This window comes from Moschus berezovskii, chromosome 1 (assembly GCF_049115385.1).
Source record: "Moschus berezovskii isolate FMDL1 chromosome 1, NW_MosBer_1.0, whole genome shotgun sequence".
NCBI lineage: Eukaryota > Metazoa > Chordata > Mammalia > Artiodactyla > Moschidae > Moschus > Moschus berezovskii.
This window is the reverse complement of record NC_142460.1, coordinates 21,144,666-21,169,184: the sequence shown is the minus strand read 5'-3', so window position 1 is coordinate 21,169,184 and position 24,519 is coordinate 21,144,666. Positions and strand designations below refer to the sequence as shown.

General features: G+C 37.8%; 1 protein-coding gene across 8 annotated transcripts in view; it reads right to left on the bottom strand.

Annotated features, from left to right (window-relative positions):
- SYNJ1 (synaptojanin 1) overlaps nt 1-24,519 on the bottom strand; it is a 91,278-nt gene that overhangs the window by 24,021 nt on the left and 42,738 nt on the right. For 6 of the 8 annotated variants that reach the window (XM_088835790.1, XM_088835782.1, XM_088835788.1 and 3 more), the window contains exons 11-21: nt 22,933-23,085; nt 20,251-20,416; nt 14,019-14,210; nt 11,942-12,026; nt 8,821-8,961; nt 7,585-7,777; nt 7,189-7,347; nt 5,870-6,026; nt 5,176-5,293; nt 4,861-5,076; nt 1,796-1,874 (exon numbers count right to left, since the gene is read on the bottom strand). In XM_088835790.1, the coding sequence (XP_088691916.1) occupies nt 1,796-1,874; nt 4,861-5,076; nt 5,176-5,293; nt 5,870-6,026; nt 7,189-7,347; nt 7,585-7,777; nt 8,821-8,961; nt 11,942-12,026; nt 14,019-14,210; nt 20,251-20,416; nt 22,933-23,085 (1,659 nt within the window). The remainder of the gene's footprint in view (nt 1-1,795; nt 1,875-4,860; nt 5,077-5,175; nt 5,294-5,869; nt 6,027-7,188; nt 7,348-7,584; nt 7,778-8,820; nt 8,962-11,941; nt 12,027-14,018; nt 14,211-20,250; nt 20,417-22,932; nt 23,086-24,519) is intronic. The other 2 variants (XM_088835785.1, XM_055421309.2) reach the window with 1 other exon arrangement.

Sequence of the window (24,519 nt, the reverse complement as noted above, 5' to 3'; positions counted from 1 at the left end):
TTGCGACCCCATGGCCTGCAACATGCCAGGCTCCTCTGTCCTTCACTATCTCTCGGAGTTTGCTCAAACTCATGACCCTTGAGTCGGTGATGCCATCACTGCCATTGTCCAGGTTTAATCCTTGACCTCAGAACTGAGATCTGACAAGCCACACAGTGTGGCAAAAACAAAACAGCCTATTGCTGCTAATCTCAGGTCTTCTTTTCTAGGATGCACACAAATCTAAGTTTTCTTTGCTGCAGTAAATATCTTTCCTGGGCCAGATCTAAATTCACTGACAACTCTGCTACATAAATTTATACTTTCTTTGATTTTGATCCACAGATTAATTGTTTCCACGAGACAATCAAAGAAAGGACAGTAGAAAATACTTTCCTGTTCATTTAGACTTTTCAGCATTTCAAATGTCACAAGCATACTTAAGAGAATCTAAGATCATTTTAAATCTTCAACAAAAATTAACCATTCTGAAAACAGAGACTAGTATCTGTGAAACTGGCACACTGTCGTTCCTAAAAAGTTGAGAAGCTTTTAGACAAAAGTATAGTCTAAAACAATCAATGTATTATAATCAAGTTACATTGTCCTGTCATATTAAAAAATACTTTCCTTAAATGCTACTGACATCAGAATTCTTTGATGGCACAGTCTGGAAAGGCTGACAGCTGCCGGCCTGAACAGCACAGTTGTGTTTAATAGGAATTTAGCATCCATGCTAAGGTTTGAAGAGAGAACTAGTTAACAGGCTTCAGGGACCATTTTTTTTCTTCAGTCAACAACTTTTGTTATGCATTCATCAAAGAATACTAACATGACTTCTTAAGCCTCAGTCACTATAATGGCCACTTAAGATGCACTTCATCAAGAATATTTACTTGGCAGAGATCAGAACCAAATGGAAAGGAAGAAATTTAGATGCTGGGAAAAAAATGCTCAAGAAGGTTATCCTTTAGGTTTGCCCTGCTTACACTGTGTACTTTTTCCAGATTCTCCCCTGAAATGGAACAGTTCCTATCGATCTACTTGTATCTAGAAGATCTGGGCTGAAACAACTGTAATGACAAGGACAGAGGAGAGGTTTGGAAATGTCTGACTTTCAAAATGTTCTCCAGAAACATGATTTTCTCAGAATTTTGAAAATCTTTTAAGGGAGCTAAGGGTGGGTAGTTTCTAAAAGCGTAACACAGACTTGAGGGTGAGGGACAGGGCTGAAAAAGAAGCGAGAGAAAAAACTAAACAAGGAAAATGACCAGGGGAAAGACAAAACAAATATTCAAAAAAGGAGTAAGAGCTGACAAGGAATGCCAAATTGAGAGCTGCTCTTAAATATTAATGACACCATGGGAGGAGGAAAGGCTTAAGGTATTAAAGGCAGAATTAAATTTAAAAATCAGTAATTTCTATATGGTGAAAACACAACAAAGTCACAAGACAAACTGGGAAGAACACGTACAGCACATTATGAAAAGGAGTTAACATCAAGGGAGCTTCAAAGATGAATACCCTGGGGGGGTACACAGGCTAAGGTCATAAACAGCTCGCCAGAGAAGTACTAAATGACCAGTTAATTGAAAAACTCTCCATTGAAATCTTAACACAGAAGTGACATATTACTTCTAGTTTTTCAGACTGTCAAAGTTAAAAAATAATTAGGATGTTGGATGTTAGGTAATTTGAGGCATCATGCAACTAGACATTCGAAACACGTTTAGATAATTTGCTGCATGTATCTTAAAAATATAGTCCTTAGACACTAAATCACTGAATGGCTTAGATTCAACAAATGCTACTTTACCTCTTTCCCATTCAGGTTCAGAACACTCAAGGCAGAGCTTCCCTCCAAAAACGTAACCCACATTTTATCTTCCACAAATCTTTAAGGAAGAGAAAAACAAACAATAAAAAGACGCAATGAATACCTCAGATATAACCAGCCCAATGATTACTGATAAGCAAGGACTTACAGAGGCCAGGAAGCAAAACTACAAGCCTGAGAGTCGCAGGGCCAGTGGTGATCTGGAGAGGGCACTCTTTCCCTGCTGCTGCTGCTGCTGCTGCTAAGTCGCTTCAGTCGTGTCCGACTCTGTGCGACCCCATAGACGGCAGCCCACCAGGCTCCGCCGTCCCTGGGATTCTCCAGGCAAGAACATTCAAATTCAAATTCCTTTAGATACTGGGTTGGCCAAAAAGTTCGTTTGGGATCCCCCCTCAGAAGGTACGGAAAAATCCAAATGACCTTTCTGGTCAACCCAATACAGTGTTACTAAAACTGTCTGTCAGAAGGAATGGGCCTGGGGAACTCTAAATGTGTGTTGTACTTTCTTCCTATTTTTACTCAATAGGGTAGAAGCATTCTAGACTTTCTTCCCAATTAATTTAAGTAGCCTGCCCCATCTACATTTTCAGGAAATCTCTTATTTACATATAATTTACATATGATGACTTCAGTCTTTAGCCTCCAGGCAACAGTATTCCTGTCTTCCTTCACTCTCTGGTGTCTCCCCTGTCTGTTCTACCTTGGTGGTCTTAAGGTGGACCAATCAGAATACTCTAGGTGAGGAGGTACCACATGGTTTTATGTCAGGATAACATTACCTTCGTTTTGTTACCAGTGCTTGTTCTGTTACCAATACTTTTTCCAATGATAACAAGCATTGTGGGGAAAGCATTTGGTTGTAATTTAACATTGTCAGGGGAGTGGGTAAGTTTCCTCGGTTCTGTCTCGTCACAACAAAAATTTGAGGCGACGTTAAAGCCCTTGGCGCATCACAGCTCTTGGACAGTGTTACATATCCCTCAGTTTTATTTAGAAAATAAAGGAAGATAGAGCCTCGAGGCAGGAGGGCATGCCGACCCGGGATGAGAAAAGAGAGAGCGAGCGAGCGCGGGAGACAGAGAGAGAGAGAACAGTTGTGCACGCGCGGGATAGAGAGGACCCCGGCCCTTTGGCTCCTCTTTTTTTATATGTTTTTTCCTCCCTCTGGGCCTGCCCTATGTAAATTGGGCTAGCCAGCAGTGCTGTTTGTTCTACCTGAGGTCCTCACTCTAGTCCTTGGACCTTCCTTTGTCCTATTTTCAAGGGCTTTTCCCTTGTCTTTTAGTCACCACCATTCTGGACTCCTTTTTCCTATTCTTAACTACCTAATAACACCAAGCTCTTTAGAGACTAGAAAAAAGGCAGGAAGGTCCTTTCCCTGTGTCAGTCGTTCATCCCTTACGTACACTCTGGGTTCACTCTCACCGAGAGAGAGCGCTTGCTCTCTCTTTTCTTGTCCTGTCTTTTGGGGCATTGCCTCGAGGCTGTATCTTCCTTTATTTTCTAAATAAAACTGAGGGAGCTGTAACACTGTCCGAGAGCTGTGATGCGCCAAGGGCTTTAACGTCGGTCTCCTCAAATTTTTGTTGTGACGAGACAGAACCGAGGAAACTTACCCACTCCCCTGACAGTGTTAAACTGCAACCTAAAGCTTCCCCCACAGTGCTTGTTATCATCGGAAAAAGTCCTGTAAAGTCTGAACAGGAGTTTACACTCGCTCAGAAGGACATTCATCTGCTTCTGTGTGCCCACTCACACAGTCCGTGTGATGCTCCCAGTGGTTTGGCATTTCTGCACTTGGCAATGCTTACTGTCATTGTGAAATTTCACCACGTACTTGCTGGAGTCTTAAGATCTCTAGACGTTTTTTGTTTCATTTTAAACCTGTGAGGTAGATCTTTGTCAAACAATTTGAGGTAAGTCTAAATATAATTTCTTCTCTATTTGCCCATTTACTCTCAGAAAGGAGAGGAAGCTTCTCAGGCAACCTTCTCACCCTGCAAGAAACCAAGCCGTCTTCATTCTGTGGGCCATTCTGGTAAACACCTAAGGAAGCCATTACACACACGCTTAGCTTTCTTAGATTCCAAATAGGAACTGAGACTTCAATTCCTCCTCCATCTGACAGAGTACCCAGTAGAGAGACTTGCCCACTAAACAGCTATGAAACATCCCTCAATAAACACATGAAACAGCAGAGAAAGGAATTTAATAGTACCTCTTCCCTATGAAATTCAAACACACGTTATTCAGTTTGTCAAAATTGCTGTACACTGGGAAGAGAACATATTTTTCAACAACGCAAGAGGCATCTGGTTCTGCAAAAGGCAGATGGTTAAGTCAATGCCGGAAACCAAGGCAGGGAAGGATAACTCCTAACTGTTTGCCTGGCAGCACTGCTCCTCCATCAGATGGAAATCATATCACTTAAAATCACTGAGAACATCTAATGTCTTAAATGGAGGGCAGAGAAGTCACTCTGCTTTACTCCTATCACTCCTCGAAACACTAAACTACTGCTACCACACATTCACTCTTCCACAGGGCTTCCGTGTTACAGTGCACAGGAGTCCTGAGAGAACATATCTACATGTGCGCGTAGTTTTGTCATCAGTTGTTCATGCAGTTTCACCACTCAACTTTAAATTTTCTGAGTAGAGACTCCAGTTTCAAGACCCATGGGTTCTTTGAATAATATTTCTATAGCATGATTTTTAGTTTGAAGATACAAATATTCATGGTGGTTTCTTTGCTACGACTTGTCTGACTATTGCAACCCCATGGACTTAGCCTGCCAGGCTCCTTTGTCCATGGGATTTTCCAGGCAAGAATACTGGAGAGGGTTGCCATTTCCTTGTCCAGGGGATCTTCCCAACCCAGGGATTGAAGCCAGGTCTCCGGCTGCAAACAGATTCTTTACTGACTGAGCTACCAGGGAATTTCTACAAATACTCACATACTAGTCAAATATTAAGTAAGGTAACTTTTAATACAGAAGATATTTGTGAATCATGAGTTGCTTTTTTTCTTTTTACATTACTCACCTTATAAGTATAACTTCACCGAAATTTGTAAACTGCTGTAAAAGCTCATCAATCAAAGCATCATCGAAAAAATTATTTTCTGGTAAACAGCTTTTGATTGAGACCAACACCGTACCATCTGGTGGACCCTGAACTGCGATTACTTCTTTATAAATGTTTTGCCTCTCTTCAGCTTCAACTTCAAATATATCAATATCGATCAGGGCAACGACAGGCCTTCGGCATAAAGGAAGGGAGACATGTTAGGAACATTACAGAAATGATGTATTTCAAATAAATTTCAAGCACGATTAGAAATACGGAGATTGCTTAAACCTATGGTCAGAAGTCTTCAGCTCAGCCCTTCCGTAGTGCAGCAAAGTGCCAGGAGTCCATGTGTAGAGGATTTTGCTTTCATCTTGAAAACTAGCATTTAGGAGATCTAAATCTTCAGCTGCAGTCAGGATAAAATAGAACACAGAAGTCACCTGAGCATGACAGACCACATGGAGCTCGTTCATTTCACTAGTTAAGTTGCCTGAGGCTGGGACACCAGACACACTTGCTAATGGGCATGAAGTCTAGACTCTGTTAAGTCAGGGATTTTTGGTGAAGTCATCATATTATGCTTTACTTAGTTAAAACTAAGATGAGCCTTTACTTCTGAGACTTCATGACCAGAGTTTTACAAATAACTGAACAGACAAATAGCAGTTCAAAATATTTGCAAAACCACTTGAGTTATTCCAGTTAGAAATCTTACTTAGTATTCAGTTGTTAATTGAATAAAAATGTTTTTCCTTGCTTTTATTTATATGACACTATTTCACTGAAAGAAAATAGACTGAAAAATCAAAGTATTTATTATAAGCAGGTCTGAATTAAGTTTTATATTTAAATTGTATTTATTTTATTCTAGATAACCTGGGCTGAGAAAAAAATGTAGTCCTCTTGGCCTTATTTGATATTTTATATCATTCCCCTCTTCCTTATAAAATCTATATTGACTTATTTAGATGAAGAAGTCCACCTGATCTATCAAAAGGCCACTTCCGTCTTCTCCAGAGGACACGGTCTGTCCATGCAGGGGTGCGGCACTTTTCACTAGTGTCATAGTCATCAGAAAACAAGTCATATTTATATGTTGGAGCAAAGGTCACTTTTCCTTCTAAAAATCCTCTAAAAATCTAAAATAAACATACATAAAGGAAGTTATTTCAAAAAGGCAAAAACATTCTGTTTTCATTCAGGCAGTCACGCGCTAAATGTCTATTATGTGCTGGAGACTCATGAAATCTACGTGCCTCTGAAGAACACTTCTAACTGAATAGAACAGAGCTTAAGACAAAATAACCTAGGATGTGGGCTTTATCATCTCATTCACTTGATGTCTGAGTAAACAAAGTACAAAAACTTGAACGATGAAATTCCACCAGACTTTTGAGCAGAATCAAACATTTAGAACTGTATGGGATTTTGGAAATCACATTGTGTGTCTTATTCTCAAGAGGAACTGGGGCCTCAGAAGGTTACATGGTATCCATCAGAATTTAAGTCTGATGACCAGAAAGGTACCATATCAAGTGGCCTCAATCATCTCTTCCTAAAAAATTTTTTAAAATAAATTCTTCCAGGGACTTCTCTGGCAGTCCAGTGGTTAAGACCTGAACTTCCAATGCAGGGCAAAGTGAAGGTTCGATCCCTGGTCAGGGAACTAAGATCCCACATGTCACAAAGCATGGCCATAAATGAATAACAAAAAATGAAAGTCAATTACCATAAGATCTTAAGAGCCAAACAGCAGTAGCCTTGATGAGTAAGATCTTAAATTTGCTACTACTGAAAGAAAAATAGTATATTCTTCTACTTGAAAGTGAATTTTATAGAGATATGATATACTTTTCCTCCTGGAAATTATTATTATAAGTTTTCCTTTTTTTTTTTTCCTTTTTTTAAAAAGAGAAGGCAATTTTCTATCTGTTAAACTATAGATATATATACTTAGTAAAGGCTTCCTGGGTGGTGCTCATGTAAAGAACCATGTGAAGTCAATGCAAGAGACATAACAGACCTAGGTTTGATCTCTGGGTCTGGAAAATCCCCAGGAGGAGGGCATGACAACCCACTCAAGCATTCTTGCCTGGAGAATCCCATGGACAGAGGAGCCTGGCGGGCTATAGTCCATAGTGTCACAAAGAGAAGGACATGACTGAAGTGACTTAGCACATACTTATTAAGTATAGACTCCAAGAGGTTGTTTAAAAAAAAACAAAAAACTTTAGGGAAAGCATGTTTTCATAATCAAAGATCCCCTTCTTCCCAATGCAAGTATCTTAGGTACGTATATACCTGTCCAGCATTTTTCTGATTTATAAGCTGATCTCCTGCGATAAGAGAATCCCAGTTTTGCTGTCTGATAAGCTCTTTCACTTCCTCATTAGGGAGATCGATCCGGTAGTTGAAATCGCCACACCAAAACACATAGTCATGGGAGAAGAGCAGCCTTCCCTGGAAGCAGAGAGATAGAATTCCAAACAATCAATTCACAAAATGTTTTACAACTTTTTCTTTGCCTTACCCCTTCCAGGTTTGATTTATTTAACCCCACAGTAATAACACAAGGAGTTATCTGTTTGCTGACGTTTCCATGAGTTATTCTAACTTTTCAAAAGCTGATATAGAATATGGGGTGAACTGAAATATGTTCCCAAGCTTCCTGTTCAAAAACAAGCAGCAAGAGCTTACCATTGGAAAGCTCAACTTCCGCGCTATTTCTACAAAATCATCATTTCGTTCTTTGACTTGGGACTGCCCGGCAGCAAAGTGGCTGCAGACAAAGCAGAGGCTTGTGGTGTGGAACAGCATTCGTATCGCAACTGCTCCCTTATTTCCAGTTGCTCCTCCCATTCCAGTTTTCACAGTATCAACTGCAACATCCCTTTAAAAGGAAGAATTCAAAATCAAAGGTCAGAGATTTCAATAGTTCTGTGTGTATAAGAAATGAGGAATGTCTATTACATAATTACAACACTATACATCATGGGCACTTTGTAGGGAAGCCTGTGACATAGCGGAGAGAAACTATTAGCAATTCTTTAATCAAGAACATATTTAAATAAGAGTTACCATATGACCCAGGGATTCCACTCCTGGGGATATACCTGGAGAAAATTATAATTTGAAAAAACACATGCACCCCAATGTTCACTGCAGCACCATTCACAACATCAAGACATAGAAACAACCTACATGTCCGCTGACAGATGAATGAATAAAGAAGACGTGGTACATAAATACAATGGAATACTACTTAGTGATACAGATGAACTTATTTACAAAACAGAAACAGACCCACAGACATAAAAAACAAACTTACGGTTACCAAAGGGAAGGCGCTAGTGAGAGGGCATATAAAATGGATAACCAACACAGACCTACTATATAGCACAGAGACCTGTACTTTATTTTTTGTAATAACCAATAAGGGAAAATAATCTGAAAAAGAATATATATATATATATATGTGTGTGTGTGTGTGTATATACACACAAATGTATAACTGAATCACTTTGTTGTACACTTGAAACTAACAATTTAAATCAACTATCACCCATTGTGTATGTTCATACACAGTTGTGTCCGACTCTTCGTGACCCCATGGACTGTAGCCCGCCAGGCTCCTCTGTCCATGGAATTTCCCAAGCAAGAATGCTGGAGGGGGTAATCATTTCCTTCTCCAGAGGATCTTTCCGACCCAGGGACTGAACCCGTCTCCTGTGTCTCCTGCATTGGCAGGTGGATTCTTTACCACTAAGCCACCTGGGAAGTCCATATAAATCAACTGCACTTAAATTAAAAAAAAAAAAGAACACTCAGGAACAAGAACCATGCGTCAGTGTCTCTCTGAAGCCACAAATACACCAGGCCTTTTGGTTATCTGGTGTTAGGAGGCAGCCTTAGGAGAGCCATCTGTCTACTCACCTGATGAACGGAGCATGCTGTGGTCTGATAAAAACAAACAGACAGACGCCCACCAACTGCTCAGAGGCCAGCAGCACATACTTGTTGTCTCTGGAGATGGTCTTCTGAAGTTCCACAGCCCAGAGTTTCTGATTTGTTGTGCTACCAAAAAATATTAACAAGGGAATCTTCAAAAAGACGGTGACAGTAATACAGCCTATTTCTGGAGGACAGTTATCAATTATACCTTTATATGCCCAAATTTAATAAAATTAGTGACATCACAAAATCCACACCAACAGAGAAATCTTTATGAAGGCTGGGTGTTTTTGTCTCCTTTAAAAAAGGAAAACCGAAAACTGAGCCAAAAGAACATCACACGTCAAAAGTCTATCCTATGACTCCCTTACAAAGAAAACTTGAGCTTTCTTATTAAATAAGTGCTCACTGTGTGAGTAATCTCAAGCTTGTACACTTTATTTTTTCCTTATTTACTCTTTAGGATAACAGAGAAGAACATGCTTCCAGATACATTTTCCCCCTTTTTCTTATTTCTATGGATTATAATATCTCTTTAAAAACTTATTATTAAAAAATTTAAACATATACAAAAAAGATAATCATAAAATAAACTACCATATACCTATTACCCAGCTTCAACAATTATCCACATTTTACCAATCTTTATTCTTCCATAACTCCCCACCCCTTTTTCTAATCTTGGAATATTTTATGACAAATCTGAGAAAAAATTTTCCACTTTACCCAAAAATGCTTTACTACTAATGCAACAGGATTTTTATTTTTCTGTAATCAAACGGCCATTATCACACTTAAATATTAACACTTCCTCAATAGCATATAATACTGAGCTCATATTTACATTTTCCTGTTACCTAAAAAAAAACAGTTTCTTATAGCTGGTTTCTTTAAAACCAGGTCTGCACACTGCATGTGCTTGTTGCCTCCTCAAGTCTTTCACAGTCTTTAACTGTCTCTCGGCTTGTCCCATCCTCTTTTTTAATGTTCTTTATGCTTTTAGAAGCTGGGTTATTTGTCTGCAAGATGTTTAACAGTCCAGATTTGCCTGATGTGTCTCCATCATACTTTGTACTTCTGTCAGCTTTGTTTTAAACTGGTAACTATAGATGCGTGATTCAATTTTATTGATTTGTTTTGGCAAAAATAACCTCATGTGACTTGCATCACAGCAGGAAGCATGTAATCTCTGAGATATTACATCTAACAGGCTGTTCAGACTGTGACAATTACTCTTTATAGTTCCTCCACTGATCCTTCTATAAGGTTTTAACATCAACTGATGATCATTGCCTAGATCCACTATTTTAACAGCGGTTGCGTGCTAAGTTGCTTTAATCGTGTCTGACTCTTTGCTACCCCATGGACCATAATCTGCCAGGCTCCTCTGTCCATGGGATTCTCCAGGCATGAATACTGGAGTGGGCTGCCATTTCCTTCTTCATCAACAGAGGTTACAACATGTTGATTTCATAATTTCAGCATTCCATGGGCATTTGTAATGAACTGGAATTTTTCTATGAAGAGCTTTTATCAACTATCCAGTTGTTATGAAACATGTTTATACAAAGAAGGTAGGAAAAATGCTTGTCTTTCTCTTTATATGTTTTCAGAGTAGTAAGTTTGTGCCTAAGACGCATCCCACTCTTTGTGACTCCATGGACTGCAGCCCTCCAGGCTCCTCTGTCCATGGGAATTCCCAGGTAAAAATACTGGAATGGGCTGCCATTCCCTTCTCCAAGGGATCTTCCCAAACCAGGGATCAAACCTGGGTCTCCTGCATTGCAGGCACATTCTTTACCGTCTGAGCCAACAGGGAAACTCCAAGAACCTCCAACAGCAAGCAAGAATAGCCATTTCACTTAAGAACATCGTGATGAAGCAGCAAACATTACTAATTTTGTCAAAGCTCAATCCTAGAAGCTCATCTTTTTATATTCTGTGTAATGAATGGAAAATACAAACCAACCACTTTTGCTGCACACTGAACACATACACGATGGTTGTTTCAGAAAAAAGCACTCAAGTCTGAGGTCAGAGCTGAAATGCCACTTTTTTTATAGAATACAATTTTTACTTGGAAGAACTAGTGACAGACACACTATTGTTATTCAGATTTAGATTATCTGGCAAACGCGTTTTCAATCGTGCCTGTGTTTTCAAAGGACATGACCTATGGTATATATTTCTAATAATAAAATTTACATTTTGAAGGAAAAGGGGGAATTTTGATAAATCTGTATTTGCTCCTGTGATCTTGACAGCTTCCCAATACTTGAAGAATTTGCTGAAGAGATGAAATTTGGTGATGAAATTAACCAACATTATGTTTTGATATTATATAATGACATGTATCAAAATCTGAAAGATCTGCATAATTCAGTAAACTAATATGTTCCAAATGCCTAATGAATGACGTGTCAAAATCATGCACGGGTAAAAGACAGACCGACGTTTTAGTATAACTGAGCACAAAAAGTTCATCACTATGGTTTTGGATTCCACTTTGTAACTAACCGTTAAAAATGACTATTTGCTGAGTATTATCAGAGAAGAAATAATCTAGAAAGGCTATTAAAATATTTTGGTTCCCAACCACATATTTATGTGATTTTCTTCATATATTTCAATCTAAACAACATACTGCAACAGACTAATGCAGAAGTAGATGTGAGAACCCAGCCATCTTAAACCAGACTAAATAGATTTGCAAACTATCAATCAATGCCGTCCTTCTTAGTAAATTTTTGTTTTGGAAAATAGTTACCTTTCAGAAAAAAAAAATGTGTTACTTAACATGTAATGAGTTTATTATTGTTATTTTTAAATGAACTGAATGTTGAAAAATTTTTGTCTCTAATTTCTAAAGTGATACGTATCAAGAGATAAAACCACATAAATAAAAGTTCTTTAAGATTTTTAACATTTTTAAGAGTGCAGAAAAACCTGAAACCATAAAGTTTGAGAACTACTATTTGAACTACAGTTTAAAAAGCATCTTCACATATATTATCTTTATCTATCCTTGTAATAAGTACTTAGTTACCTGCCCCCCATGTTCATCAACTAGAAAGTTTCCCTGTGTGTTATGTGGCTGGCTTACCTTGCATTCACAATGTTTCCAGCATTCAACTCTACCATTTCCTCAAAACCAATTGCAAATATATCCATTGGTTTACTTCTTTTATCTAAAATTAAGCATCCAAGAAAGGCTTTTAAAAGATGGCCGAAGTTAAATGGCAACTTCCCTATCCCAACAAAACTAAGATGAACATCAGATCTCATACAAGTCCATTTTTGTGTTTCAAGTTTAACCAAAAGCAAATTAAAGGCAAAAAACCACGAGGGGGACAAAATTACTTTCAATTTCTATTCAGGTGACTAAGTTTGCTTTTCTTGAAGTCTATTATTCTTGAAGATTCTTAAGTCCTTTCAGAAATCATTTTTTAAAGAACTCGTGCTTAAGTTTGAACCATGGACAGCAGAGAAACACGCTGCTTCTCAAAGGCTAAAAGATGTATCCAAATGGAAAGGTAATTAAAAAATTTTTTATTATTATTTTTAATTGGAGGATAATTGCTTTACAATATTGTACTGGTTTCTGCGGTACAACAACGCGAATCAACCCTAAGTATAACATAAATCCCCTCCTTCTTTAGCCACCAAGAAATTTTTCAGAAAGAGCACAAACAATAAGGGAGGTGAGTAACCAACTCAAATTAGAGAAGACAGCTGAGAGGGACTTTTACACTTTAATCTGGAAATCCCTAGGTTGGAAGCAAGCTAGGAAAATGGGCAGTCAGGGCTGCAGGCCAGCCCTGCTCTTCCAGCCATTAGCTCTCCCATGGCTGACCAAAGGAGAACAGAGCTGCTTAGATCAGCAAGCCAGGGCAATCTGGGTAGCCCAAGCACTCAGAGGTGGGACAGACAGCCAGAGAAAGAGCTCATAGATACCATGAACAAATACTGAGGAATAAAAGCTTTTAAGTGTTTATTGCCTGCTATTATGTGCAAGGCTTATAGGTGAATCTTCTCTTTTACTGAAGACACCTTATGAGACAGATTACATCTGTCTGTTATTTACAGACAGGAAACTGAGGCTCTGGAGAACCTAAGCAACTTGCCCAAGTTCACACATAAAACGCAGTGCAGCACAACTCCAGAACCAAACTGCCTGAGTTCAAATCCTGGCTCTGTCACTGCTAGTTGCACAACGCTGGGCAGGTTACTTCCCTTCCTGTGTCTCTGTTACAGTGATTAAATGAATAGATGTCAAGTACTCATAATAGCAGTGCTAGCTGTTATTTTATTATTGTTATTACTATTAACACTACAGCTACGATTTCAAGTTAGGTTCAATGGAAATGAAAGTGGCATTTTAGTAAAAGTTTAGGGAAATTCCCAGGGTTTAAGGTGTGACTGATTAAAGGCAACTAAAAAAGAAAAATCCATATCTCACAGTATTTCCTATACATATCCCCTTCATAAATAAAACTTGGTAAATGTGTACCATTTTAAAAAGGAATTCAAGTTGACTTAAGCAAACAGTCCTCAAATCCATGATTCTTAATACAAGCATCCTCAGTTCAATGCTTGGTACCGGCTATTAAGAGCTTGGTGGTAGAGTACCAAACTCAGTGATGAGTTTTTATAAGGATGAATCAGTACTGTTCTGTATAAAGGGACAATAAATGTCAAAATGAGTTTTGTAAATCTACTCATGACCTACCCTATTTCTTATCTTAGCAAATAAAGGACTATATTTGAAAAATGAAATACATTAGGTTTGAAAAATTCTCAATCATAAAACAAATTTGCTATGCATCAGTTTAAGGAATGAAAAGAGGAGAAAAAAGAATCACATCTTAAAAAAATAAATACACAAACCCACACAAAAAAGAGTTATCTACTCATGTATGGATTACATTTTCTGAGAATCAAATAACAAACAAAAAGGTTTCTCACTTTACCATGGGTTCCTATGAAGTAGTAGAGAAAGGTCTATGAATACAAAAGAGCTAAGATTTGAAGAGATTCGATCTCTAAGAAGACTGTTGGTCTTCAAATGTATATATAGAAGTTTCTTTTATAAAGTAATGCATATTTTGAAGTGCTGCACTTGTTTTCTAGATTAATACATCAGAGTCAGGGTTAATTAATCCATATTGTAAGAAGCCAACCTTGAAACTCCTGGATGCCAGCTAACTTGGGGGCATCAAGAAGCCAGTCCGTAAGGGTCTGATTCTTAAAAGCTATGCTGCGAAACTGCTTCCCGCCATTCACGTTCCAGGTGCCCACACAGACTCGAATTTTCTTGGGCTTTGAATACTTGTAGAAATTCTCACACATGCTCTTTAGTACTTTAGAAGATGCTGATCAAAAACAAAATACAACAAAATTTTGGCTGCATGAAAACACTTACAAAAATTGACCCTCATAACTGAAAAATGATGCCTGGAAAGTACAATTACCATTGTCGGCACAAACAAGCATCAAATACATGCACAGGCACAAAAGAGATCAGCCTTGAACACAGAGCCCAACACAATGCAAGTAACCAACACACTTTTAAAATATCAACCACGTGAAGTACAACAGCCCAAGTTAAAAAAAAAATTACAAAATTAATGCAGCAACATAAAACATGCAAAACGGTTCTATTTCAGTGAAATAGTACATCATTTTATGATACACAAAATCAGAGATTGCAAATTTTAAGGAATATAGCAACTGACTTTCATTCAGAGGCTAGTAAAAATAAGTTATTTCTCCCCAAACAAAGATGTTCAAGAACCATGACAAATAGGACTATAGCTACTGACAGGGAGCTTGATGAAAAACAGCTCCCTGACACAAACACAAATCACGGATAATAATGAGATGTTGGAGAATGAAACCATTACTAAAAGCCTCCCAGCTCACAGGCGACACCGAGTCTTCACCAATGTTCTACAAAACCCCAGACACCTGCCCTGACTTTCTACCCTCAGCTGCCATCCCAGCCCTACTTGCTCACTGCTCTGGCCCTGGACCCCCTCTGCACTGGCTGCTTCCACTGCTCGCAACACTCTCCCCTCACCGCCTGCAGGCACCAACTCTGCAGTGAGGCCTTTCCTGATCAGTTTATTAAAATGTGCATTCTGTCTCTTACTGTCCATATCACCTCCCTGCTTTACTGTTCTCTATGGTGTTTATTACCATGTAAAAATTATGCATTTTATTTATCCTGTTAACTGTCACCCCTCACCAAAAATGGAAGCTCCATGAGGGCAGAAATGTTGGTCGATCTCATTTTTATTTTTTTTTTTTTTGGGGGGGGGGGACCAGAATGAATGGAGCTTCCCTGGTAGCTCAAATGGTAAAAGAATCTGCCTGCAATGCAGGAGACCTGGGTTTGAACCCTGAGTCAAGAAGATCCACTGGAAAAGGGAATGGCTATCCACTTCAGTATGCAAATATATATCCAGAAGTGGATATGCTTGGTAATATGATAGTTCTGTGGCTCAGACAGTAAAGAATCTGCCTGCAATGCAGGAGACCTGGGTGCAATCCCAAGGTCATGAAAATCCCCTGGAGTAGGAAATGGCAACACACTCTAGTATTCTTGCCTAGAGAATTCCATGGACAGAGAAGCCTGGCGGGCTACAGTCCATGGGGTCACAGAGTAGAACATGACTGAGTGACTAACACACAAAGAATGAACATCCTTTCATTTTATTTATTTATTGGGGTGTGTGAGTGTGTGTGCTCAGTCATGTCTGACTCTTTGCAACTATAGCCCACCAGGCTCCTCTGCCCATGGAATTTTTCCAGACAAGAATACTGGAGTGCATTGCCACTTCCTCCTCCAGGGCATCGTCCCCACCTAGGGATCGAACCCGCATCTTCTGCCCCCTGCATTGGCAGGCAGATTCTTTACTGCTGCACCACATGGGAAGCCCCAGTAGTCGCTTTATAATGTTGTGTCAGTTTCTGCTCTACAGTGAAGGGAATCGGCTATATGTATACATACATCCCCTCTTTTTGGATTTCCCTCCCATTTGAGTCACCACAGATCATTAAGTTGAGTTCCCTGTGCTATAAGGCAGTTGTGGTCTATTTTATTTGCTCCAGTATCTCCAGACTAGAAGAGCGCCTGGTACATACTGAGTGTTCAGTAAATAATGGTTAAATGAATAAACGTGAAATACATTTTGAATCCTCAATCTCTCTTCTCCGCCTACCTTTCAGCTTCCACCTAACTTTCTGTCTTCTAAACCACATTTCATTTAGATTAAGTCAAATCCTGGCACTCAAAGTGAACAGAAACTTCCTAGGACTTCAATCTATTAATAATAATAGAGAATATGCCCTTAAAAGGGTGGTTAACTGCCAAGAGGAGACGGAAATCAAAATGATCTTCACCTTTCACCAGGTGATCTTATTTTATTATGGTACTAATTATTATTTTTGGAATGGATACCAAGGTACAGCAAGCAGGCTTGTGAAAGAACGAGTGAAAAAGGCAAATAACATTTTCAGATTAGAATGAAAATAGTCTGACCTGTGAATCCCACAAAAGAAATGCAGATTCAGGTGACAAGCACATCTTCACTGTTCCTAGGGGCACATGTATACATTTCTAACCCTGTTATTTGATTACTTGCACAGAGGTGTCTGGTGGGAATGAAAGCAGATTGTTTTTCTGGCCTGTTGATATGGTTAACTGAAAGTTGGCTGAACCTGCATAAAGAATCCTTCTCTATTACTATGGATCAACACTGGTCTTTCTAATTGAAGTCACTGCCATTGTTACTACTATGAAAACAGCTTCTACAATCTTTTCTACATGAAAACACAAGCTCTATAATTATTTAACGGCTTAAAATATGCAGCAAGACATACAATGAATTGTGTGAAGAATAACATGTCGCCACGTTGAGTAAGTTACTAAAGTCAGTTTATAAATGGGATAAAAAGTTCTAAAATTCCCAGTTTATTCTTATTTTAAAAAACTGGTTGGCACCTTAATGTTCAGAAAGAAATGTGTCTGTGTTCAAACAGATGTCCATCCCTAAATATCGTATAATTTCAGAAAACAGATTTCATGATGTTAATTCAAAAATAAATACAAATGCTCTCTTCCTCCATCTTCTCAAAAATCTCACCCACAGTGTCTTAAAACACTCAGAAAAATAACTAAGTGAAACAAATCTTAAGTGATACCAAATCTTAAGTGAAAGGAAGAAAAGATGCCTTTTCAGCAAAGTTTCTAGCAAGAGTTCCTTTTGCACAGATTCAGGTTTAAAGACAAGATCATAAACCTCGTCCAGAGAATTTTTAAGAACTGGAATGACAAGAAAAATAAGACCTTGAGGTCTTACACACTTGGCTCTTCTAACTTTGCTAGCAATCTTAATGCTTTTTAAAAGATTTCAGATCATATTTCAGTGCAGGTCTTCCAGTTTCAGAAAATATTTCACACACCATATAAGAAAATGAGTCAATGTCTTTTTTAAAATGTTATGTGTGTGACAAGCGCTATTGAGTAGTTGTAAATATCACAGGTAGTACTGCGACATTAATCCGTAAGAGTCACATCTAGATTTTTTCCAGGACTTCCCTGGTAGCTCAGTGGTAAAGAATCCTCCTGACAATGCAGGAGATGCAAGTTCAACCCCTGAGCTGGGAAATCCCCTGGAGAAGGAAATGGCAACACACTCCAATATTCTTGCCTAAGAAATTCCATGGACAGAAGAACGTGGTGGGCTACGGTCCATGGGGTTGTAATGGAGTCAGATATGACTTAGTGACTAAAAAACAATAAAGGGTAAAATATAACACTAATAATGTTTGTTCACTGAAATGTACAAGTAAAATTAAAACTAGATGACCCCTATTTAATTGAAATTAAGCACTTGCTATAAGAAGACAAAGAGCTTGGCATAGCTCCTTCTAAATGAAGTACTCTGTTTTCTCAAACTTAAATTTTTTTTCTCAGATTAAAACAACACATCAATTTATCCTGTCAGAATCAGAAGGCAAAATAATGCTTCCATTTATTTGTGGCTCTATTTATATACAACAACTACTTTTAAAAAAAAAATTGAGAAAAAGCTGCATTTATTGAAAGGTTGATGTTCTATACTGTACCTGACTGTAATGTCTGTTCAGAAACTACGGATGCATCAAGAAGAAAACAAAGAATCATTAGTAACACAGTAAGTTACAGTTGAAGTCTAGAGTGTTATGACAAAACCTTCTCAGACAGCTTCAGTTTTTTCTTTTGATTTAGTTTGATGACAATTTTTTTCTGATGGCTGAAGGATACCAAAGATAAAATATATAACAATAACCGATGTAAACCCACTGTATCTAAGAAAACTCCTACGGGGACATAGTGATGTTCAGAGTTTCACAATCAGAAGGTTCCAGGCCTGCTTTCCAGGCTGGTCCCATATGTATGTCTGCTGAGTGTGCAAGTGCACATACTTTTGAGGGAGAATACAAACCCGAAAACCTAAGAGGCTGGAGGACACTGAAATATTGCAGATACTTCCCTAATGTATACCATGGAGTATTCTTTCTGAGACTCCCCAGCTGACAGGTAAAATCAGTTCAGTTATTAAAAAACAACACATACATTCTAACAGAATGACCATGCTATGCACAATGGTGCAAATTCCCACAGGCATGGGGTTTATGGCAAAAATATTTGGGTTTCGGCACAACATTCAAACACTTCAGCGATGATGTGCCAAGATAGGAACCTGCTATAAAAACAGTAGCAGAACCCTACACATGTTAAATGGTTAAGGAATGGACAAATATGTCTAACATATGGTACTTTATCTGGAAAAAGACTTGAGGTTTGCTTATAGAAATGGGCAGGAAGAGGCCTGTGCTCGTGAGCAATTGTGAATGCTGGAAGAAGGGTTCTCCGAAACTGGAGAGTAAGTTGGGACACCAGATATGGGAAGATCTGGCTCATCACACAGCTAGTGAGCAGAGGGAGGGAGAGGTCTACGCACACATGTGTGTGTTTTATATATTTCTATCCACCTCAGTTCCGCTGAGTGCAGCTTTCTTCATTTCCCTAGCACTTCTACTACCAGTGAAATCATGCATGAACTACTACAGAATTGGCGTTATACTCACAATTTTTCCTGACATAGCATCCCTGTTGGAATAAATTCCCATTCTCAGAGCTTTAGCAGAACTGATTGTATTGTTTTTTAAGGCTATGTTTTTCACACAGTAAAATGTGCAGGAAACTAAAAAACTAATGATTGAGTCTGGGAATTACTCAGGTCCCTCACTTCTCTTTCCTTCAATAGCTTACTTGCAGTGGTTGTTGATTAACGCCTCCATACCAAAGCAGGCATGGGTGGAAAGAGGTGATAAGATGCAAATGAGTCAGTGTCTACTGCTGGAAGCCAGGAAGAAAGCCTGAAGTTAAAAGCAGTAGCTATGATCAGAGTCTGGTTTTCAGAGCTTTAGTAGATTTCAGTCCTCCAGCCTACTTACAGATCCCTGAGGAGCTGACTGTAATTAACCACCTTTAGCACCATGCAGAATTCTGAAAGAATCCATGATAACAAGTGATAACCCATGAGGAGGTTATCTGCGGAACAATTTCTCCTAGTTGAACAGGGAAAACTGAAAGGGTTCTTTTGGGGGATAACAGAAGAAGTAAAAAAAATGTTCAGTGTGCTGGAAAGCTAAAATTAAAAAAAAATGAAATTAAGGGAGTCTAATTTAATAAGTTATACAATGTATACTGAGTTTTCCCATGATCCTGCTTAATATGCTCACTGACATGAGCTCAAATTCTTTTGGTTTTAAAGAAACACAGTGAAAAATCAACAGCTATTCTGAAAGCCTGACATATATTTTATGTCAAATACAAAAACTGGGGATGACAGTGTCCAATAATAAGCAACATTTTAAAATTATTAATATGATTTAAAGCTTATTCAAACAACAGCAATTAAAAAGTAAGACCAAGTTATAGAAATGTCTGGGGTGGTGATTAGTAAAATAATCAGAAATTTTCAATAAAGCAACGCTTTCTACATAATTAGGTTACTGAATACTGAAAGTACTAGTTGAATATTTTATGAAATCTTGCCTTAAATAAAGTTAGCAATATTTAAATCATTTCCCCCTCAATCATAATCTATAAAAGAAAACATGCATGGGTTTCAATTTACAGCTTAATAATTCTGCTAATGCTATAAATATTTTAGGAGAATCAAACTTCCTTTGGAGAATGGAATTTTAGAAAATTACATTGATAGAAATTCCTTCAAAAAACTATTTTAAATCAACTCAAACTAGAAAGTACATATGTAAATAAGTTTACATTCACCTCTTGGACTTTTAGAAGGAATATAGACAACATAAAGTAAAATATAAAGTAAGTACGCCTACCACGCAAACTTCCAGTAGTTAAAAGGGCTCGAGCTTTGTCAGCTAAATCACTATTTAGAGTATTTCCCAGGAGCAAAACATCAATTGCTTCTTGCTTGGAGCTGTCAAAGAAGTTATTCTGAATTGTTCTACTAACTGAACGAGCACCATCTTTTAACTTTCCAGCCTGTTGGGGAAAAAAGCATGGACTTTCATTCTAAATTGTTTTCACTCAATAGGTATTCTGAAACTTTAGATAAGTTGCATATGACTTCACTGAGGTAAGAAGGACCTCATCGTTCCATTCTGAATATCAAACCGTCACATTAAAATGGCACATTAAGATGTCACTGTTTCCTTTCCTCTTTTGGATAACAGCACTGCAGAGAGGCAGAAGAGGCTCAGTGCCACAGCTGCATCCACTGATGACATCTAAAGCAGTAAACGTATATAACTGCTTACTGGAAAGGAAACAGACTGAAATGTGCTTATTCAAGACAAGGAGATCACTTCTTCCATTGTGACTGTTAGGCTTGGGGATGGATGGGGTGGGTGGGGAGAAGCAGAGGAGATAAAGGAGGACACACTGCACTTCCACGTTCTCGGAAAAACTTCAAAGTACACTAACAGTAGAAAAATAAAACTGAAATTGCTCCCAAGTAACTTAGTTAAAAACAAAATTGAATATGAGAATGAAGGTCTAGCCTGTAACATAAAAACCACACTTTTCTATTTTAGCTCATTTTGCCTATGTAAATATAAAAATATAAAATGTATGCCAATTCCTACAGTGACAGAGCTGATTATAACTCCTAATGAATGTATATTTCACTCAGGTGTGTTAGTTACCGTAAAGATATTTTAATCTTACAGATTTTGATGACTGTTTAAAAAAAAGTTAAAAACTGTTTAAAAAAAAAAAAAAACCCTTAGTTTGCAGTATGTAATTTTTATTCCTCAAAGAAACAGCAAGAATTTGAGGCTTAAAAATATAATTTCCTTCCATAAAACAAATGTAAATGACATTATTTTTAAAAAGAGACTCACCATTCACATTATCAGGCAATTAATCAAAAGGAACCCAGAGAAAGGAAAAGAAAGAGCAGTTCAGATGTTAGATTTCAAGTCAATTCAGACTAGTATATTTAATACATAAAATTTCATATCTAGTTTGTTAGAAAAGATCACTGAAAATATATGTAACCTCTGTACATAGACAGTCAACTACAGAAACAAAGAGTAAGAACATAAAAGAATATTTTAAGCAATAGTTGTAAAGAATCAGGTTTAAAAGCAAGAATTATATTGTTTATTTAAAAAAGAATACATGAAAATTTAACAACATCAGGTTTTTAAAATAGGGACCATTTAAGAAGTAAATATTTGTAAATGTCAATACAAATTATTTCTGAGTTGAACAAAAGGAACTTTGCAGCTAAGGTCAATACTTCTGGACAGAGGCGTGGCATTCTATGAGACACAGAAGAAGAGGAAGAGGTGGAAAACAGAAGACTTTGAGATGATGAAATTCAGCTGCTATACTGAAGAGACTAAATAAGAAACTATACAAGTGGTAAATGTCTCTGGTTCTATTCCTGGGGTAATTTGAGAAACTGTAGAGTTGTAGTACATTAATAAATTCAGCTGAACCCAGAAGCCATAAAAGGTCAATATTTAAGGACATAATGAAAAATATTTTAAGTATGTACCCAAAGTCCCTCAGTAAGGGACAAACACTAAAGCAGAAGCAGTCTGTAGATAATACCAACAAATAAAAAGTAATAATGACATACAGATATATAATTATGTCCACACCTCACACTTGCAAAGGCACATTTTGATAGCCTCCTTGTCAAGGTAAGATAAGAAAAAGAATAAAAACTTCAGCCCTAATAGCACTGGGTTCATAGGTGGTGCTGCATAAACTATCCATTGATTTATTTGTCCATCCAGCACTTGTTACACATCTATCCAATTGTATGTACTGTGGCAAGTACTGGGGACACAAAGGCAAATAAGGTAAGACCCTTTATTGGTAAGACTATTATTTGGGGAGGGGGGATCTTTTGTTTTAATTACAGTTGCGCTGTGCAGCCTGTGAAATCTTAGTTCCCCAACTAAGGATCGAATCCATGCCCCCTGCACTAGAAGCATGGAATCTTAACCACTGGGCCACCAAAGACGGCCCTAATTTAAAAAAATAACAACAACAACATATTTTGGGTAATTCCATAGCAGTCTGGTGGTTTGGACTCTGCACTTTCACTGCAGGGGACTGGGTTTGATCCCTGATCCAGGGAACTAAGATCCACATGCTGCCCTGTGTGACAGAAAAAAAAAAAGAAAAGCAAAGGCTTAAAAAAAACATATTTCTAATCAAAATAAATAGTATAAAAATTAAAACACATATGCAAGTGAAAAATCATTAAAAAAATCGGAAGTATACACATGTAAGTCTAGCAGATTATCAGTAAACAACTAAATATGTCATACATATACAATATACCTCTCAAACCTAGGGAAATAACTATCCATTCAATCATTAGTATCCACTAGGGAAGGAGGTAATAAAGAGGACATAAAAACATGATGAAACAGAATTCTAAAATAGATACCTTAAAAAAAAAAACTACTAATTTAAAAGAGTTCATTTAAAGCTTTATTAAAGAAGAAAAAAGAAGATCTTTTATAATCTAGATCTACCTTAGCCTTTCCTTCAAGGGCTCCAGTTCCTGCATAAATCTTACTGACTGAATCACCATTCACAGACCACATTGATCGAAAAACTTCTTGAAATCGAGTCACCAACTGAGGCTTTTCAGCTAAACCAAGAGCTTCCAATTGTTTAGTCAGCATCTAAAATAGTAGAAAAGAAACTTTTATAAGTATATAAATACATTCATTACGATGTGACCTTTTAAGAACTACCAGAATCAAACCAAAAACTTATAGGATGTTGTGGGTCTGGATTCTGAAAATTCAAGTTTACTAGGCTTTGTTATTTCCCCTCATGCCAATTTCTAAAGTAACTATCACATCAATGAAACCTACAGGTAACTCAGTACTCAATCCTTGTAGTAACAAGAACTTTTTCTGGTTAAATTATATTAAGCTTTTTAAAATGTCCCAAACCTTTAGGGAATTCCCAAGCAGTCCAGTGGTTAGGACTCCCCACTTTTACTGCTGAGAGCCTGAGTTTAATTCCTGGTTGGAGAACTAAGATCCCACAAGCCGTGGGGCTAAAAAAAGAAAAAAAGTTCCTATAAATCAGACTAGTTTATCTTGTTCACCTAAAAGAATAGTTATGCAACAGTACCCACTGGAGCAGAGGAATATATTTAATTTATTTAAAAATACATAGAAATAAATGTTTCTTTAATTTTTGCACTTGGTTCTATATGTTTGGGTAATTAAGGTCAGGAGATTATGAGAAAAGCAGAGCTGCTCTTGAATTGATATCAAAAATTTTAAATAAGTCATATTTCTAAATAAAGTCATGACAGCTCTGAATGTACTGAATTCATATCAGTAAAGTATACAAGGGAGAACTAGGGGGAACACAGTATTTGAAGAATGCAAGGATCTTGGGGCTACCACAGTTCCTTCATCACAGTATATGTGTTTAGAAGTCTTTACTCTGAATGACTCTTAGCCTTAAAGTCTGGCAAAGTCAAATCAATGTATAATCCTTATCCAGTCTATTTCTCTTATTTGGAATCCAGTCATAGTATATGCCCCTGTAGTAATGGCAACCCACTCCAGTGTTCTTGCCTGGAGAATCCCAGGGACGGGGGAGCCTGGTGGGCTGCCATCTATGGGGTCACACAGAGTCGGACACGACTGAAGTGACTTAGCAGCAGCAGCAGCAGTTTTACTTAACTCCTTCCCACTTGTCTCCTTTTATCTTATCTATAAGATAAAGATATTATGGAGATTATCCATAATTACACAGGGATCAAAATCTAAAATAATATTAAAAACTCTATACTGGGTCTAATCCAATTGCCTAGACTTACACCAGGGCTGTTCTTTTGCTGGCATGTAGAATAAAGCCAACAAGCCTCCAGGTTCTCCTTTATCATATCCTCTTTCTTCAAAGAACTGGGCAAAACTGGTCTTCACTACAAGTAGTTTGCTTTTACTTACACTTGCAGTATATTCTGTAACCAGTCAAGTTACTAGGGGTGTAAGTACTCTCAACACCTAATATTAATAACAAACAGTGGGTGGTCCACTAAGTCAGATTCTGAAAACTAACACTTGTTCTGTGTTCAGTGAAGATGTTCAAGT